The sequence below is a fragment of the Adiantum capillus-veneris genome, chromosome 21, assembly GCF_014529385.1.
Source record: "Adiantum capillus-veneris isolate H3 chromosome 21, ASM1452938v2, whole genome shotgun sequence".
In the NCBI taxonomy this organism is placed as follows: domain Eukaryota; kingdom Viridiplantae; phylum Streptophyta; class Polypodiopsida; order Polypodiales; family Pteridaceae; genus Adiantum; species Adiantum capillus-veneris.
In genome coordinates, this window is record NC_140951.1 from 120,763,883 (window position 1) to 120,782,469 (window position 18,587).

The 18,587-nt window shown below is 40.0% G+C and overlaps 1 protein-coding gene and 2 pseudogenes across 1 annotated transcript in view; 2 read left to right on the plus strand and 1 right to left on the minus strand.

Annotated features, from left to right (window-relative positions):
• Positions 1 to 5,062: 5,062 nt before the first annotated feature.
• On the plus strand, positions 5,063 to 6,229 carry LOC147431629 (uncharacterized; annotated as a pseudogene).
• Positions 6,230 to 7,060: 831 nt separating this feature from the next.
• On the plus strand, positions 7,061 to 8,052 carry LOC147431630 (uncharacterized; annotated as a pseudogene).
• A 9,104-nt stretch (positions 8,053 to 17,156) lies between these two features.
• Positions 17,157 to 18,587, minus strand: part of LOC147431631 (putative expansin-B2) — a 3,505-nt gene continuing 2,074 nt past the window's right edge. Inside the window, exons 2-5 of the mRNA XM_086493695.1 lie at positions 18,577 to 18,587; positions 18,156 to 18,343; positions 17,477 to 17,606; positions 17,157 to 17,351 (exon numbers count right to left, since the gene is read on the minus strand). The exon at positions 18,577 to 18,587 is cut by the window's right edge and continues 99 nt beyond it. Coding sequence (XP_086349821.1) covers positions 17,157 to 17,351; positions 17,477 to 17,606; positions 18,156 to 18,343; positions 18,577 to 18,587 — 524 coding nt within the window. The remainder of the gene's footprint in view (positions 17,352 to 17,476; positions 17,607 to 18,155; positions 18,344 to 18,576) is intronic.

Genomic DNA, 18,587 nt, shown 5'->3' on the forward strand with positions numbered 1-18,587 from the left:
TCATAATGTCGTGTAGAGAGTGCATTGCAATGTGTATGTTTGCTCACAACATATGTGATTGAAATCTGGATTGACTAGAGTGCATTGCAAATCTCATATTATACAGATTTGATTACTTTCTTAGTGAATGTTTTTCTAATATATATTGAAAAGAAGAAAAATGTTTTTAAAACTGAACTTATAGTTCTTATGACTTCAGTATTAAATTGAAATCAATGGAGCAAAATGTCGGCACAAGTGGTACAAAGAAGGAAAATAATAAAAAAGCCCCCGGCAAAGAGTGGGATTATGCTCACAACATATGCGGTCGATATATGGAGTGACAATGTAAATTTTGCTTCACTACAAAATCAGGCGGTGCACCACGTATTGGGGACCATTTTTTGGGTAGCATTAAAAAGAATTGTAAAAAATGTGAACATCCTTAGGCAGCTGCAATTGCAAAGTGTTGGAGAGAAGAGCTCACCAAAAGGGTGTGGTAAGAGACAGCGGATACATAGCTTTGTTATGGATGCAAGTCAAGAGCAATCAGAGCCAAATATTAACTTTGTTGATCCTGTATGGTGACACCAACTAACCTTGCAAAACAGCTTGCGCAGGGAGAGGAAATGTCAAGAAGTGTTCCTTTTAAGTGTCATAATGAAGGTGGAGTTGGGCAAATGCATCAAAAATCATTGCATCAAAACTTTTGAATGAAGTCTCTAGAAGAAGCACAAACTGCACTCGCCAAAGTGATTTTTTCATTGAAAGTGCTCTAGTCATGGTAGACATCAATCATTGTGTAGACCCATCAATCTACACCAAAGTTGTAAACTTTTGACATTAATTTGGGAACCTACATGGGCATATTAGGAGCATATGTATGTAAATCATTGCATCATAATGCTTGTTTAGTATGATTTTATGACTGTTGCATATAAATGTCATTGAAATTTGAATGATTGGTCATTGTTTTGCGGGAATCTTATAATTAAAGTGTCAAGCGTAAGCGCGATATTGAGAGAGAGGCCCGCAAGGTTACTCAGTATGAAGTTTAAAGAGAGAGAAAGTGAAAGAAGCCAACTTTGTTTTGGGCAGATAACGAGAGAGAGAGAGAGAGAGAGAGAGACAGACGAGCCGTGAAGAAGGGTTTTAGGTTTCTTTGCTGAGTGGGTTGAAAATTAGAGGAAAGGCGAGCCCTGTTCTGCAGTGAATCGAAGTGAGAGAAGAAAAGAGTTTTAACGTCCTAGGAAACTATCCCAAGAGACCTTAAAGATCTAGCGGACGAGAGTTGAACTCAAGATGAGAAGAAGTCGAGCGGGGCCGAGTGCAGTAGTTTAGGAAATAGCCAAGAATTGCGAGCAACATGAGAAGCGAGAAAGTTTGGAGACCGCCAAGAGGGGCTGAGTCGAAAGAAGCCGAGTCGAGGTTGCATGGACATGATTTCGAGAGCAAAGGTGAGAATAGGCTTTTATGATGAGAAGTCATTAAAAAATGAATTTGAAAAAAAACATTTTTTTTTCCAGAGAAGCTACGAGGGCAGTTGGAGAGGTGGGGTCGCCAGAGAGGGAAGTGGGGAGTCGTGAGAGCAAGAAGCGGTTGGAGAGCTACTCTTTCTTGCTAGAGGGAGAGCATGGTGAGCGCTGCAGTATACGATACAAAGAGAGAGAGAGAGAGAGAGAGAGAGAGAGAGAGAGAGAGAGAGAGAGAGAGAGTTTTAGCGCTGGTTTTTAGTGAGAGAAAGTAGGAGAGAGAGAGAGAGATTTCGCTTGACTCTGTGTGTGTATCCATTTGCGTGATTGTGTGTCTATGTGTATTACTTGCTGCCTGCATAGTATAGGTTGCTACACAGAGAAACTGAGAGGGAGAGAAAGCGCTGCAGGGCATAGTTAGAGAGAGGGTCGCCTGCAGAGGTCGCGAGGAAGAACCGAGAGTGGGGTGGCCATGGAAGGGTGAGAGCTGAGTAGGGCTGCTGTTTGCTCATTACGTGTGCAGAGGTCGCGGACCAGTAGAGGGTTGCAAGACGAGAAGAGGGCGACCTTGCTGTGTGTGTCTCGATTAGAAGCACCGCAAGTTGTCAAAGAGGAGAGTAGGGCCCGAAATGGTTGCATGGTGGGGGCTGCAAGAAGAGAGAGGAGGAGCGTGATCATGAGGCAAGCCAGGAAGGAGGGTAGCGCTGCAATTCAGAAATAGAGAGAGAGAGATCACTTCATCAGGTTGGAGCCGAGAAAGAAAGAAAGAGAGAGAGAACATGAGTTCCTTCCTCTGTGTGTGTGTGTCATAGGCAACCTGTGCGAACTGTGTGTGTGTGTGTGTGTGTGTGTGTGTGTAGCGTCAGTGTAAGAGAAAGAAAGATACACTAAGTGAGAGAACTGAGGTGGCCGAGGCCTCTGACAAGGATGGAGATAACCTGTGTGTAGAGACATAGAGAGAGAACGAAAGAGAGGGTTGCCTGCCTGTAGTGCAAAGCATAGTAGAGATTGATTGCAACAAGTCATTGTGTGCATGGAGTTCAAGAGTTAGAGAGAGAATGAATCCTTGTAGCGAGCAATAGCCGAGAGCGAGGGAAGGAGACCCCTTTGGCTGGAGTAGAGAGAGAAAGAGAGAGAATTTTGGAAAGTAAATTCAAAATACTGTTGCGGAGTGACTCACTTTCAAGTGAGAGGAGCCGCTGCTCGAATTCGGACGGAGACGGAAAGCAAAGCACTCGAAATCAAAAGTTAAAATTCACTGGTTAGTTTTTCTAGATTTCCAAACAAGTTCATAATACTAGAAAGAAGTATTGCTAGTTTCATTATTCGCATTGCTATCTTCATAATTGAAAACAAATCTGATCATTTGAAGATGTATCTGCATTAAAATCATACTTGGAAATGAAATGTTGCATATAGTTGCGTGATTGATGGCATTTGGGAAGGGAAGTTGAATCATTGACATTTCTTGGCATTTCAATGGAAATTTACATTTTACAAGATTATTATGGTGTTTTTCATTGAAAAGTTTGCAAATCTATTCAGTGATTTTAGTTGCAATGTTTAATAATCTGAAGTCCAGTAAGTGATTGATTTGTTTTGTGAGTTTTGAAGTGTAGTTTTGAACTCTAGCAGTCAAGTAAATGTCCAAATGATTGCATGTTGATAAATCTTGGTTAAAAACTCCATTAAAAATGTATATGAGAACTCAAATTTTAACCACAAATAGCATATCTAGAGATGCGTACATGAGCAATAGTGCATATTAGAGAGTTGGACTACGAAACTGGGATGGTAGACATATTTGGACTACGAAGCATAGTAAAGTACTAAAAATACGAAGGCATAGTCAGAAAATTGCTAAAAGGAACTTGAAAGTCGCACCTTTATGGTAAATTAGTGCACGTCTAGGTTAGTTAGGGGACCGTTGGGTTACTTGAACGTTATTTAGAAGACTTGGAAGGCGACGTTCATTTGGTGCGTCCGCAGGGAATTCGGCTAGCTACTTTAGCTACGGGGTTTCCCGGTGCATAGACTTTGCATGCTGATCGTTCCCTGATTTGACTTAGAGACCTAGAGTGAGATGAAGAGTTGTTTAGTCTAGGTTAGAGAGTGAGAGCACACGTAAACATTCTCGCGGGGTCCTTGGACTTAAAGAGCCGTGGTTGTTTCGTGTGAGCGACAATCAAATCAAAAATAGTACACAGGTGTCCGTGGACACTTAGAATTCTCCAATTGAAAGGGAGATTCGATCAAATTTCAATAAGTTGAGTTTCCATACTCAAAGTAATACGACTATAGTCAAGGGTTCTATGTCGTTAGAATGGGTCAGCAATTTGCCTGATCTCATTAAGTGGAAAATAATTGACAAGCTTTTAGGAGCCACAAGCGCGGTAGAGTACACTTATAAAGGCCTATACATAGGCTGGCTATGTAGTGCATTAGGGGAAGAAGGAGAGTGTGTACATGAGTACACTGAGCCGGAAAGGGCCCTAAACATAGATACTCAGCAGTTAGAAACCTCGGAAATAATCGTTAACACCCCTAGTGATCCTGTGCAAAAACCCTTAACGCACTTAGACACATACGCAGCAATTCAGCTGATCGCCCACTGGAGATTAGTGGACGTAATATACTATAAGACAATAGAATTCGATTCAGGAGGTGGCTACCATTGTGAAAGGTACTCGATTCCAAAAGAAAGGCCGCTAGCATTTAGCGATTTTAGGAAGTACTTAGCATTAGGGAGTGGGGTTCCTAGAGAGTTGGACCCTTACATGATTAAAGAGCATAGGGACATCCTTGAGCTAGAAGAGAAATCGGCGTCTGAGTGGCTTTTGTAGAAGCAAGTAACTATAAAGTATGCTTGGAAAACTACGGCCTAACGTCGAGTGGCTCCAAGAGTATAAAAATTGGGATTTCGAACCCCAAAACATTGTGTCGACTAACTCTGTAGGGTCACTAAGTCAACTACAAACAGAGAGAAGCAGGAGGACTCATTGTCAGTACTGTTGTCGTGTTCCACATCCACCTTGTGTGATTGGAAACACAAGATTAACGGTTATAGTAAAGAGAAAAAATCTAAGACAAATTATTGTTAAAATAGCACACAGGAGCAAAATAAAACCTCTTTTACGACCCTTAGTAAATCAGTTACTAAAGTCGCTTATAGAAACTGGAGAGGATAATATAAAGATTGAGCGTGAAATCCTAGCAGTGGTATACGCTACATTGAAGGATTAGTATCGAGAGGAGTTACACGATTGTGTGCATCGTATGAGTGGAGCAGATTCTAGTAGAGGAGGAGACCAAAATAGGGCTAGAGAAGCACGTAGAAAGAGGTGAGAGGAGAGAATTGGTCAAGATCTTGCCAATCAACTCGAGCGCGTTAACGCGTTACTTTTAGAACAAGTACCAGGAGTACTTATTGAGGGATTAAGAGAAGGTAGATTAGTGGGCCAAGCCAACCCACACCAGAGAGAGAAATAGTTGACCAACCGTTTAATTTAGACCAGTGTCAAGAGCTCGGGTTGAGAAATTTATTTGCTTTACCCAGACCACAAGTACTAAATTTTTGGGAAGACCCACTCTTTGAAAATCCGTTAGAACAGATGGCAGTTCTTGTAGCATGAGCTACGATACGATTGGCAGACTTTACACAGTTTGCAGGACTCTGGGATGAAGACCCGGATGCTCATCTTCAAAAATTTGAAGTAACATGTGTAGCAAACGAAATTGTGGATAATGATCAAAAACTACATATTTTTCCAGCTACATTTAAGGATGAAGCTGCCAGTTGGTATGGTAATGTACCAGCAACAAATAGGGCTACTTACCCTGAGCTGACAACAGCATTTTTAGCAAAGTTTCGCCTTCAGGGATTCCAAGATAGACTCGCTCAACAGCTAGACTATCTTCAGCAGGGGATCAACGAAAGCATTGATCATTACATCCAAAGGATAGAGACAATAGTAAGAAAGATGGTAAATACGGAACCCAATGAGGATACTCAAAAGTGTAGGCTTGTAGATGGCTTGCGAGATCCGAACGCTCAACAATATGTGAGTTTAAGAAGACCGGCAGACTTAACAGCTGCTAAACAAGAAGCTAGAAATTGGGAAGAGGTGCAATTAAGCCAACAGAGGAGAAGAGAATTGTTTAGTGGACCTAGTATGGTTACTTCTCCCACTATACCGATTCCACGAACTCAAGATCCTGTATCTAGTTATGGAGGTACACCACCACAAGTGGTGGTAAATACAAATCAAACTCCTTATTATACTCCAAATCCATATATGACAGCTCCAGCATACATGCTGCAGACTGGTACACCACCCCCACCAGCTCTCACAGAAGAGAGGGTAGTCCAATTAATGACAATCACAGTTGGAAAATTAAAAGAAGAAATTTTGAGTGCTTTAAGACCTCAAACGAAAGAAGTATATGCTATAGCTCAACAAGCAGCAGACCCGTCTATGGGTGCACCTCCAATGAGATCCAATGTGTGGTGTGGGAAGTGCAACGGTTACGGCCATTTGGCAACTGAATGTCCAACCGCATCAAGGGTAGTGCCAGACCAAGTACGTACATTGTTTTGTACCTTTTGTCTAAAAAACAATCATGTGGAAGACAATTGCTTTGTAAAGCAAGCGTATGAACGCCGACAAGCAAAGGCTATGCAAACTAATTATAACTTTATGGATAGGAGCAATATGACTTACGAGATAGGTCCACCACCTCAACCTTTTATGCAAAGGGGCCTGCCTGAAACATATTAGCAGCAATTACAACAAGAAAGGCAAGGGTTACCCACACAGGGGATACCACCTACGCCAAGGTTACAAGGACAAATGAGGAGAAATTCTCCGTATAGACCTCCATTTCTCCGGAATAATTTTCGATACACTAACCCAAATATGGGGCCAACTAGCCCTGTGGTATGCTATAATTGTCAACGGGAAGGGCATATAGCTCCCTATTGCCCTAATCCTCAAAAAAATCAAGATTATATACCATTATGTCGCATTTGTAGCGAGGAGGGTCATTATGAAGATGTATGCCCAAAACGGGTAACTTCATTGAAAAATGACAAAGGGAAACAGAAGGTCGATGAGGGTCCTAGTACTTCTGCCAATTTAGTAGAGGTTGAACAAGTGCAAGATGCATTCGCTCGTAAACGAAAAGCAAGGAGAGTGACTTTTGCTAAAGAACAGGTGATGGTTGGGGTAGTTACTCGATCTCAAAAGATGGACCATGATAAAGGGTTTATTGTCCCAAATGTGAATAAGAAAGTTGATAACTCTTCTATAAAAGAGTTCGTAGAATCTCTTGAAGAAGCATCAGAGGATCATTCTGCGGATGAATCACCGATTGCTTTTAATCTACAAGGAAAGGAAGAAATTACAAAAGGTATAGCACCTTTTCCAGAAAGATTACAAACATCTATAGTTCACAGAAAGAGTGTACCAGATACCTTTAATTTATGGGAGTCTATGAAAGATTGTAAAATATCATTGGACTTGACCACTTTAGTAGAGATATCTCCTCTTTGTAAGAAGCAATTATATCATAAGGTCGTACATAGGAGAGGGAAGAGAAGAAGCTCTAAAATGACAGAGCCAATTAAAGAAAAAGGAGTTCAAGTAGTAGATATGTTTATGGATCTAGAAGCGCCTACTATTTCCTTGGAAATAGGAATCCATAGTGTGACGGGAGTGCAATTAGATGGTGGAGCAGCAGTCAGTTTAATGACTGAGCAAACTATGGGGGAGTTGGGATTGAAACAAGTGGAACCTACGAACATTATTCTACGCTTGGCTGATCAACAACGTGTAAAACCCTTAGGGATTTTACAAGGGATCAAGACCATAGTGGCAGAACTTGAATTTCATGTGAGCTACTTGATAGTCATACCACATTCATATGGAGCCTCTTTCCCAATATTGTTAGGACGACCTTGGCTTGTTCAAGCCAGGTGTGTGCAAAGTTGGCACAAAGGAGTGATCACTATTGGTCCTCGCGAGACGATAGAGTAGAATTGCGAGTTGTCTCTAAAGAATTTTTGAGGGAGTATAAAAAATCTACTGTGTCAGAAACAGAAGACAACACAGATTATAGTGGCAATAAATCAAAGGAGGAAGAAGCAATTAAACAACGCTTCTCATTAGATACGGATAAATATTCTCGATTTCTGCACAATGGTTACCATATGCGGATAGAGGATGATTCCACTGGGACAATCTCCACATCAGAGAGTGTTGGTAATTATGCCCGTCACCTAGGAATGGGTGAATATGAAGTCAATTATTCTTCGGGTGATGATTCTGATAAGGACATTGCACAATGGATGTCCACCTCAGATGAGTGTTTGGCAAATTGTTTTAATATATCTCTGGAGGATGACTTAAAGAGTACGGATAAGTCTGAAGGACAGTCCAGTGCATTAGTAGAAGTAAACGCTATCTGGGAACAATTATTAAAAGAGAGTGAGTTAGCAGATGAAGCTATGGCTCAAGTGCTACAAAAAATAGCCCGACTAGAAAGAGAAAAAGGCCAAGCTATTTTAGAGGCTAAGCATAGCAAAGAATTATTGAAGCAATGAGAAGATTATTAATAATTATGAACAGGAAGGTATGGAAGAACAGCCAGAGGAATATGGAACCACTGACGTCTCAGAATTCTAGACTAAGAGCTCTTTCATGTCTGAAGTAACACTAGATACCTATATGGTAAATATAGAGGGCTTGCCAACAAAGAGTTATGAAACTGCGATTGTACCCTACCATGGGACACAATCGGTGGCTGTTATGGGTGATACAAAGACTAAAAAGGAAGAGTCTGAATCTCTTATAAATAAGCACAATTTACTTGAAAATGTTGTTTATAAGGAGGACAAACATCCTCTAATCAGGGCTATGCCACGAACACAATCTTCCTTTGTATTATCGAAAGATAATTCAATTGTTCAATGGGATGTGTCAAAAGGAAAATTTTTGACATTGGGAAGCCAATTAAAAGGAGAAGTTTTGGAGCGTTCAAAGAAGTACTTACAAAGTATCAACATGCTTTTGCATGGTCGTATAAAGACTTACGAGGAGTGAAGCCTGAGCTATGTCAACACTATATCGATTTAGAACATGGGGCTCGACCTATTTGTCAACGTCAACGTCGCACCAATCCTATTTATGCTGAATTGGTTAAGGCAGAAATAATGAAACTCTTGGAGGTGGGATTTATCTATGCGGTTGCTTACAGTGATTGGGTTTCCCCAATTGTGGTAGTACCCAAGAAAAATAAGAAAATCCATATCTGTGTAGACTATAGAAAACTCAATGGGAAAACTAAGAAAGATCATTTCCCTTTGCCCTTTACCGATCAAGTTTTAGATCATGTTGTCGGGTATGCCCTTTATTCCTTTATGGATGGGTTCAGTGGCTATAATCAGATTCAAATACATGAAGATGATCAGTCAAAAACTACTTTTACTACTGAATGGGGAACATTTGCTTATCGGGTTATGCCATTTGGGATATGTAATGCCCCGGCCACATTCCAACGTGTTATGATTGCAGCTTATCAAGATTTTCTACAAAAATGGATGGAGATTTTCTTAGATGATTTTTCAGTGCAAGGAACTGAAGAGGATATGCCTGAAAAATTGTCCTTAGTGTTTGAACGTAGCATTGAAATGGGCATTTCTTTAAACCCTGAGAAGTGTGTCTTTGGGATAACCAAAGGGATACTATTGGGGCATGTTGTCTCTCGGGATGGCATTACGGTAGATGAGAGTAAGGTTAGTAAAATCAAAGATTTGCCAGTACCTCAGAATATTCGTCAACTGCGAGGATTTCTCGGGCATGCAAATTATATAGGAGGTTCATTTTGAACTTTGCTTCAATTGTGGGACCTCTGAAAAATTTACTGAAAAAGGATATGGGTTATGTGTGGACTGACAAATGTCAAGTTGCATTTGAGGACATTAAAGACCGGTTGATAAAAGCGTCAATTCTAGTGAGTCCTGATTGGACAAAAGAATTTCATATCCATGCTGATGCATCACATACAGCAGTTGGGGTTGTATTATGTCAAGCTGATGATAAGAAGGTTGATCATCCAATCTATTATGCTAGTAGGATCTTAAGCTACCCTGAGCATAATTACACTACAACCGAAAAAGAATGCTTGTCTATGGTTTTCTCTGTCGATAAATTTCGACATTATCTATTGGGAAATCATTTTGTATTTTATGTGGATCATGCCGCATTGAAATACTTGTTAAATAAACCAGATATTTTTGGGAGAGTGATCCGATGGATGTTACTTTTACAAGAATTTGACTTTGAGGTAGTTGTACGACCAGGCAAGTCGCATGTGTTAGCTGACCATCTTTCTAGATTACTCACTGATGATGTAGAGAGGGGAGTTGATGATGACTTACCCGATGCTAACCTGTTTTTGGTCGAAAGTGAGCTACCTTGGTATGCCAATATAGCTAACTTCCTTAGCACATCTGAATATCCTCATAAAGCGACTAAGCATGAAAAGAAGAAACTACTTCTTCAAGCCCGTCATTATTCATTAATGGGGGGTTTCTTATATCGCTATTTTCATCGTGAACAACCTATAGACGATGCTTAAGAGAGGATGAGATTTATCAAATGCTAAAGGCATTACATGATGAGCCTTGTGGAGGCCATTTTGCAGGGGAATTGACTGCAAGAAAAGTATTGATGACAGGATATTGGTGGCCGACTGTTTATAAGGACTTCTTTGCACATTGTAAAAAGTGTGATAAATGTCAGCGAGTGGGTCGACCCACTGCTCAATATGCAACGCCGTTAACACCAATACTAGCTTTGAAACCATTTGAGAAATGGGGAATAGATTTTGTAGGACCTATAGATCCTCCATCCCGATATCGTTCTAATCGATATATTTTGGTCTGCACAGACTATGCTACCAAGTGGGTTGAAGCTAAACCTCTGAAAATTGATAGAGCCTTAGATGTGGCTAAGTTCCTCTATGAGGATATCATTACAAGATTTGGCTGTCCATTCGAGCTGGTTAGCGATCGAGGATCTCATTTCCTCAATGACACTATTAGGGAATTGACCGAGCTCTATAAAATTAAACATCGAAAGTCTACACCTTATTATCCACGTGCAAATGGGCAAGTGGAAGTTACCAACAGAATTCTCGGTAACATTTTAACAAAAACGGTAGTCGATAATCGCCGTGATTGGGATGAACGATTACCAGAAGCATTATGGGCTTATCGCACCACTTTTAAGGTAACAACACAAAATACACCCTTCACTTTAGTTTATGGTGTTGAATCCATATTCTCAATCGAAAAGGAGATTCCAACCTTAAGGGTTGCCTTATCTACTAGACTTGGTGAGGAGGAATCTTTAAAAGATAGGCTCTTTACCTTGACTAAACTCGACGAGATGCGCTTGCTAGCCTTACAAAGTCTTGAGGCTATGCAAAAGCGACGTAAAGCTTGGCATGATCGCCATATTAAAGTTCGGAAATTTAAAAAAGATGATAAGGTGTTAATTTATGATAGCCGTTACTATAAATTTCCTGGGAAACTTCAGATACGATAGTTAGGTCCTTTTAACGTACTTCGAACCTTCACTAACGGGTCCTTGTTAGTTTAGGACATTGACAAAGCTTTAGATCCTTTTAAAGTCAATGGTCTAAGAGTGAAACAGTATTTCACTTAGTTTTCTATTAAAAAAGGAAAAAATAAAAAAATAAAAAAATGACATAAGGGTAAAACCATTAAAAAAAAAGGGGGGTTGTAGTTGTAGTAGCAGTTTGTTTATTTCATACTTGCTTTGGAATGAGTGTTAACAATGGTTATTCTATGGTAGGGATTATCGCCTCGTCCACCACCACACCCATTCCAGTCCATCTACTTGGTGAGTCATGGAAACATCTCTAGACTATTTGTTTGCTGTGTTTAGACCTTTCGTCTGTGGGTTAGGCATAGAGACTATTGTGTGCATAATTGATGATATATATGAAGTAGAATGGCTATTACGATGGTGGGCCATGGGTTTTGACTTAGAGGTGCATGATTGGAACTATTTACGGTTTTTGATTACGCTCTTCGGGTATTTTTGTGAAAATGACCCTATAGCATTCATGGAGATGTTTCCCGTCTTAGATGAGGACATCATGGTTGACCCCCTCGAAGATTTGGAGTTTATTACTCTTGATGATGAGGATGAGGGGGTACCCTTGGGTTTACCTAGGGGATTATATCATGTATTATTGCCTAGACAGCATGCGACAATCCAATATGGCTAGGCTTTACCCTATGGAGGGGGTCTTCAGCGTGCAGCACCTTTTGGCTTAGCCAATGCACCTGCACTATTCCGTCATATGTAGCGAGAGGCTTTAAAAAAAAACAAAACCACAAAAACACAAAAAAATTAAAAAGTTTCACAAAATCCAAAAAGAATCATTTCTTTCATGCTTGATTTCTTTGGTTTTATTGAAAACAAAACACTAAAAAGAAAAAAACAACAACAAAAACAAAACAAAACAAAAACCCATAAAAATTAGGAGTAGGATAACTACAGTCCTTTAGGGGGAGTGTAGTCTAATCTGGCGACCACGATGGGATTCCTTTAGGGGGAGTTGTCACTGACTGACTGATTAAGGGTTTTATTGTTGAAACAAATCCTTGTTTTAAATCAAGTAAAAATGGACAGACTACTGGTGTTAGTGTCATGTGTTTCAGATTTTATGCTCACGAGGGCGTTCGCAGTTAAGGAGGGGAGCCAGTTAATTTTTTAAAGTGTAGCTGCCAAGCTGGGGAGTTGCAACAAGTCAAAAAGATTTTTGGCAATGTCCAAGTTATTTACTTTTTCATCGAGGACGACTTCAAATTTTAGTGTGGGGGGAATGTAGACCCATCAATCTACAACAAAATTGTCAACTTTTGACATTAATTTGGGAACCTGCATGGGCATATTAGGAGCATATGTATGTAAATCACTGCATCATAATGCTTGTTTAGTATGATTTTATGACTGTTGCATATAAATGTCATTGAAATTTGAATGATTGGTCATTGTTTTGTGGAAAGCTTATAATTAAAGTGTCAAGCGTAAGCGCGATATTGAGAGAGAGGCCTGCAAGGTTACTGAGTATGAAGTTTAAGGAGAGAGAAAGTGAAAGAAGCCAACTTTGTTTTGGGCAGATAACGAGAGAGACAGAGAGAGACGAGCCGTGAAGAAGGGTTTTACGTTTCTTTGCCGAGTGGGTTGAAAATTAGAGGAAAGGCGAGCCCTGTTCTGCAGTGAATCGAAGTGAGAGAAGAAAAGAGTTTTAACGTCCTAGGAAACTATCCCAAGAGACCTTAAAGATCTAGCGGACGAGAGTTGAACTCAAGATGAGAAGAAGTTGAGAGGGGCCGAGTGCAGTAGTTTAGGAAATAGCCAAGAATTGCGAGCAACATGGGAAGCGAGAAAGTTTGGGGACCGCCAAGAGGGGCTGAGTCGAAAGAAGCCTAGTCGAGGTTGCATGGACATGATTTTGAGAGCAAAGGTGAGAATAGGCTTTTATGATGAGAAGTCATTAAAAAATGAATTTGAAAAAAAACGTTTTTTTTTCCAGAGAAGCTACGAGGGCAGTTGGAGAGGTGGGGTCGCCAGAGAGGGAAGTGGGGAGTCGTGAGAGCAAGAAGCGGTTGGAGAGCTACTCTTTCTTGCTAGAGGGAGAGCATGGTGAGCGCTGCAGTATACGATACAAAGAGAGAGAGAGAGAGAGAGAGAGAGAGAGAGAGAGAGAGAGAGAGAGAGAGAGAGAGAGAGAGAGAAAGAGAGAGAGTTTTAGCGTTGTTTTTTAGTGAAAGAAAGTAAGAGAGAGAGAGAGATTTCGCTTGACTGTGTGTGTGTATCCATTTGCTTGATTGTGTGTCTGTGTGTATTACTTGCTGCCTGCATAGTATAGGTCGCTACACAGACAAACTAAGAGGGAGAGAAAGCGCTGCAGGGCATAGTTAGAGAGAGGGTCGCCTGCAGAGGTCGCGAGGTAGAACCGAGAGTGGGGTGGCCATGGAAGGGTGAGAGCTGAGTAGGGCTGCTGTTTGCTCATTACGTGTGCAGAGGTCGCGGACCAGTAGAGGGCTGCAAGCTGAGAAGAGGGCGACCTTGCTGTGTGTGTCTCGATTAGAAGCACCGCAAGTTGCCAAAGAGGAGAGTAGGGCCCGAAATGGTTGCATGGCGGGGGCTGCAAGAAGAGAGAGGAGGAGCGTGATCATGACGCAAGCCAGGAAGGAGGGTAGCGCTGCAGTTCAGAAATAGATAGAGAGAGAGAAAGAGAGAGAGATATCACTTCATCAGGTTGGAGCCGAGAAAGAAAGAAAGAGAGAGAGAGAACATGAGTTCCTTCCTTTGTGTGTGTGTGTGTGTGTGTGTGTGTGTGTGTGTGTGTGTGTGTGTGGTAGGCAGCCTGTGCGAACTGTGTGTGTGTGTATGTGTAGCGTCAGTGTAAGAGAAAGAAAGAGACATTAAGTGAGAGAACTGAGGTGGCCGAGGCCCCTGACAAGGATGGCGATTACCTGTGTGTAGAGACATAGAGAGAGAACGAAAGAGAGGGTTGCATGCCTGTAGCGCAAAGCATAGTAGAGATTGATTGCAACAAGTCATTGTGTGTATGGAGTTCAAGAGTTAGAGAGAGCATGAATCCTTGTAGCGAGCAATAGCCGAGAGCGAGGGAAGGAGACCCCTTTGGCTGGAGTAGAGAGAGAAAGAGAGAGAAATTTGGAAAGTAAATTCAAAATCCTATTGTGGAGTGACTCACTTTCAAGTGAGAGGAGCCGCTGCTCGAATTCGGACGGAGACGGAAAGCAAAACACTCGAAATCAAAAGTTAAAATTCACTGGTTAGTTTTTCTTGATTTCCAAACAAGTTCATAATACTAGAAAGAAGTATTGCTAGTTTCATTATTCGCATTGCTAGCTTCATAATTGAAAACAAATCTGATCATTTGAAGATGTATCTGCATTAAAATCATACTTGGAAATGAAATGTTGCATATAGTTGCGTGATTGATGGCATTTGGGAAGGGAAATTGAATCATTGATAATTTTTGGCATTTCAATGGAAATTTACATTTTACAAGATTATTCTAGTGTTTTTCATTGAAAAGTTTGCAAATCTATTCAGTGATTTTAGTTGCAATGTTTAATAATCCGAAGTCCAGTAAGTGATTGATTTGTTTTATGAGTTCTAAAGTGTAGTTTTGAACTCTAGCAGTCAAGTAAATGTCTAAATGATTGCATGTTGATAAATCTTGGTTAAAAACTCCATTAAAAATGTATATGAGAACTCAAATTTTAACCATAAATAGCATATCTAGAGATGCGTACATGAGCAATAGTGCATATTAGAGAGTTGGACTACGAAACTGGGAGGGTAGACATATTTGGACTACGAAGCATAGTAAAGTACGGAAAATACGAAGGCATAATCAGAAAATTGCTAAAAGGAACTTGAAAGTCGCACATTTATGGTAAATTAGTGCACGTCTAGGTTAGTTAGGGGACCGTTGGGTTACTTGAACGTTATTTAGAAGACTTGGAAGGCGACTATCACATTGGAAGGACACTTGAAAGAAAATCGATGAGTTTGGCCCATGATTTTTAGCCCTTTGTATCACACGATATGAAATGATGTCTTGGATAAATGTTACATCGGAGTCAAAGAGCGTGTTTCCAAAATAATACTTATGAATATTTTGCTTTCAAGATACACAATTGTGAGTGATGATTGGTTTAATGTTCAAAGAAGACCACTAGTATCAATGTAATGTTGGTTTGTCCAAGAGGAGAAACGTTCTTAAAGAGGATTGACAGTTTCAATGCAATCAAGAGTGGCAAATACATTTTTGAGGTCTTGATTAATGTAATTAAAGAAATCGGAGCTGAACATGTCATTCAAGGAGTCATGGACAATGCAAAGAACTATAAAAAAGCCAGTAATATAATAAAAAAGTGCTTTCCACACATTTTTTCCAATGGTTGTAATACGCACAGCTTAAACTTGGTGTTGAGGATTGATACACTAGTGAAGAAACCACATGGTTTGCCAAAATAATTGACACAATGTAACAAGTTGTGAAATTTATCTTGAAGTGACAAAGAGTGCTCCATTTGTACAAAATGTGCATGTGAGTGATGTTGAAACTTCCTGCTGAAACTTGGTTTTGCACGCACATTGCATCACATCGAAAGTCTTGGCTACGAGGAGGAAATTCCAGTCTAGGTGTATGATTATCAAAACGAAGACAAGAAGGGTTTTATGTCGGTATATTTCAATGCACTATAGACAAAATAGAAGAGAATCTGATAATAGATGTGGAAGTTGAATTACAAGAAGACCCACAACACTCATACTTAAAACAAGATAACAACTCCACAGATTCAATATAGTTTGAGAGTAGAATGAAGATTGTGTAAAAAACCATTATGAAAGAACTTGTAATCAACGTGTTTTGATCATATACAATGGTTCATAGTAGCAATTATACATAATCTATCAATCTTAATTGTTATGATGAGAACCTGCATCTTTGTTACAAAATAGATTTGTAATTGTGTTAGGGTTGTCTTGGTGGGCTTGCTTGACTTTATACGCATTTGCCATGCCAAACATATAACATATTCCTCATGGAATATCTTGTGAATAGGGCTAATATTTTGCATTAAACAAATTAAACACATGTGGTGTTAGTAACGACCAGATGTGTCAATGTATAGAATCCACTTCATCCATCAAAATTCTTGTAGCAAATTGGACACTGGGTAGATGAAGATACATCCGATTGTGACTCACAAAGCAAATCTGGATGCAAGATGAGGTGACTAATGTGTGTCCCTTGTACATGCAGAGGATTCACTTGCTGTGTCAAATTTTGAACATCCTAGCTTAAGCGAATACTTTTCTCCATTTGGACTAGGGATGCTTGGGGTGTTTGGGTTGCTATAGATAGCCGTGTTATTTTTGGATCTTTCTCTGCTATTTGTTTTGTTAAAATATCTTTCTCATTTTTTAATTGTTAGTCGACCCCTTCAACTATCAATGCCAGCTCATCCCATGTGAATGTGACACAACTCTCGCTGATATCATGGGTGGCTACATTTGTCTCCTTCGAGGAAAATTCTACTGGTCGTTGCTGTACAAAATGTACATACAACAGTTTTGGAAAATATAGCACACAATCTGCATTGTGCAATGGATGGCCAAAAACTTCAGCAGTCTCAAAGATACCACAACATGTCGTATCTTAGTTCAATCAAATATTTTGCAATTGATTCAAAAAACAAAATCACAACTGATCCAATTGAACAACGAGACAATTGACTAAAGACATATAGATTGCGCCAAAAAGTGTTGTAGATGGATGCCCTCCGACTCTCGACCTTGATGGTGTTGGCATGGTTGTGAAGATATCTTCACAAACTAGTTGCGTCAAGGAATTCAATAAAAATATTCAATATAAAACGGGCCCGTACCGATGGTCATAAATAGCTTTCCGTTATAAATCCTCAAGACATTACATCAAACACCATTGTAGTTCTCACTTAGAGCTAACTCATTCCATTGCACAAGAATGCTTCTACATGGAAATATAAACTTGAAAAACTGAGAAACAATAAATAATTGCATTGATGAAGGGTTTGGCAATTTAAACAAAGTTGACATTGGACTTGTACAAGGATCCCGGACGCCAATTACTTGGGATCACCTTGTTTGCCACAATAGTGGATCCTTTTGAGGTAGTAACCTTGACTGAAAACGGCCCGGTTGTCGGTCCTCCATTCAACACCCATTTTCCTCCCCATAGTCGTTGCATTTGTTGCCATGTACTGTTTGGAGCACCCTGTGGCATGTGTGCCATAGTAACATGCTTGTAAGTTTAATTGAGCTTGCTTGCACATTCTAGAGACAACTGTGATTACAATATATTCAAAACAAGACATGTGCTTAATGCAAGTTGCTACAAACCTGGAGAAGCTCAACCTTTGTGACATCACCATCTTTGGCAACGTACTTAACCAAGACACAGAACCAAAAGTTTGTTGCACCTTGGTCGACTTGGAATGCAATACTTGTGTGATGATAAACACAATCCACACTATAAGAAGAAAACATATAGGTAATTCAAATTCTTTCATTTAAATCCTTTTAAAAAACCAGCAATATAATAAAATAAACAAATTAAAGATTAAAAATTCTAAATGTAGAGAGAATCATAGAAACTTAATGTATGTGCACGTACATTGGTACACATATACATGTACATGTGCATGTGTGCACGTGCATGTGCGCACGCTTCGCTCATAAGCAGACAATGAAACATATGCTAGCAAACATGATGGCATAAGCTAAGTATACAGATGGAGGCCACACAAAGAACTAATGAATGACTCATGGCCGGACACCCCTTCCATATATCCAAAATTATGACAAATGCAATGCTCAAATAGCTGTTTGAAGGTTCTTTATAAGAGGTGATATTTTTTAGTCAATCATGCATGCCACATATGGGCAATTTAATTACTTTAATTTAGCACTACAGCAAATGTTAGTTGAGAAAAAAAAAGGGTGCTCAAGAAGTGTTGTGACCTTCACTTTTGAGCTAGAAGACAAGGAGCCATGTAAGTATCTTGCAAGACTAAAGTACCTTTTGTAAAGAACATTCAACATCCCTACATTGCGAAGGCGAGTGCTGAGTGAAGAATTGATAGCCATTGCTCCAAATGCAGTCCCGCTCATGTCAAAATGCGTGCCGTCACATCCAGGACATGAATCAGTGATGACAACTCTCACAGGGCGGGGGGAGCATAAGCCAGGTTGTCCTACACATTTAACCTGCATGTGTAACTTCTAGTAGAATGAGCTTATATCAAAGGCCACTCACATGCAAATTAATCATAGCATATGAGAACATGCATTAGATGCATATACATGTTAACATGGGCTCAACTCTAAACATATGTGTCGTAATAGGGCTTCAACCATATTTTTATCAATTTATTTATATGAAACATGCATTATGTCCACAGATCCACCTATTTTTGTTCATGAAAAATAAAGTTAAGAACCTCGTAGCAAG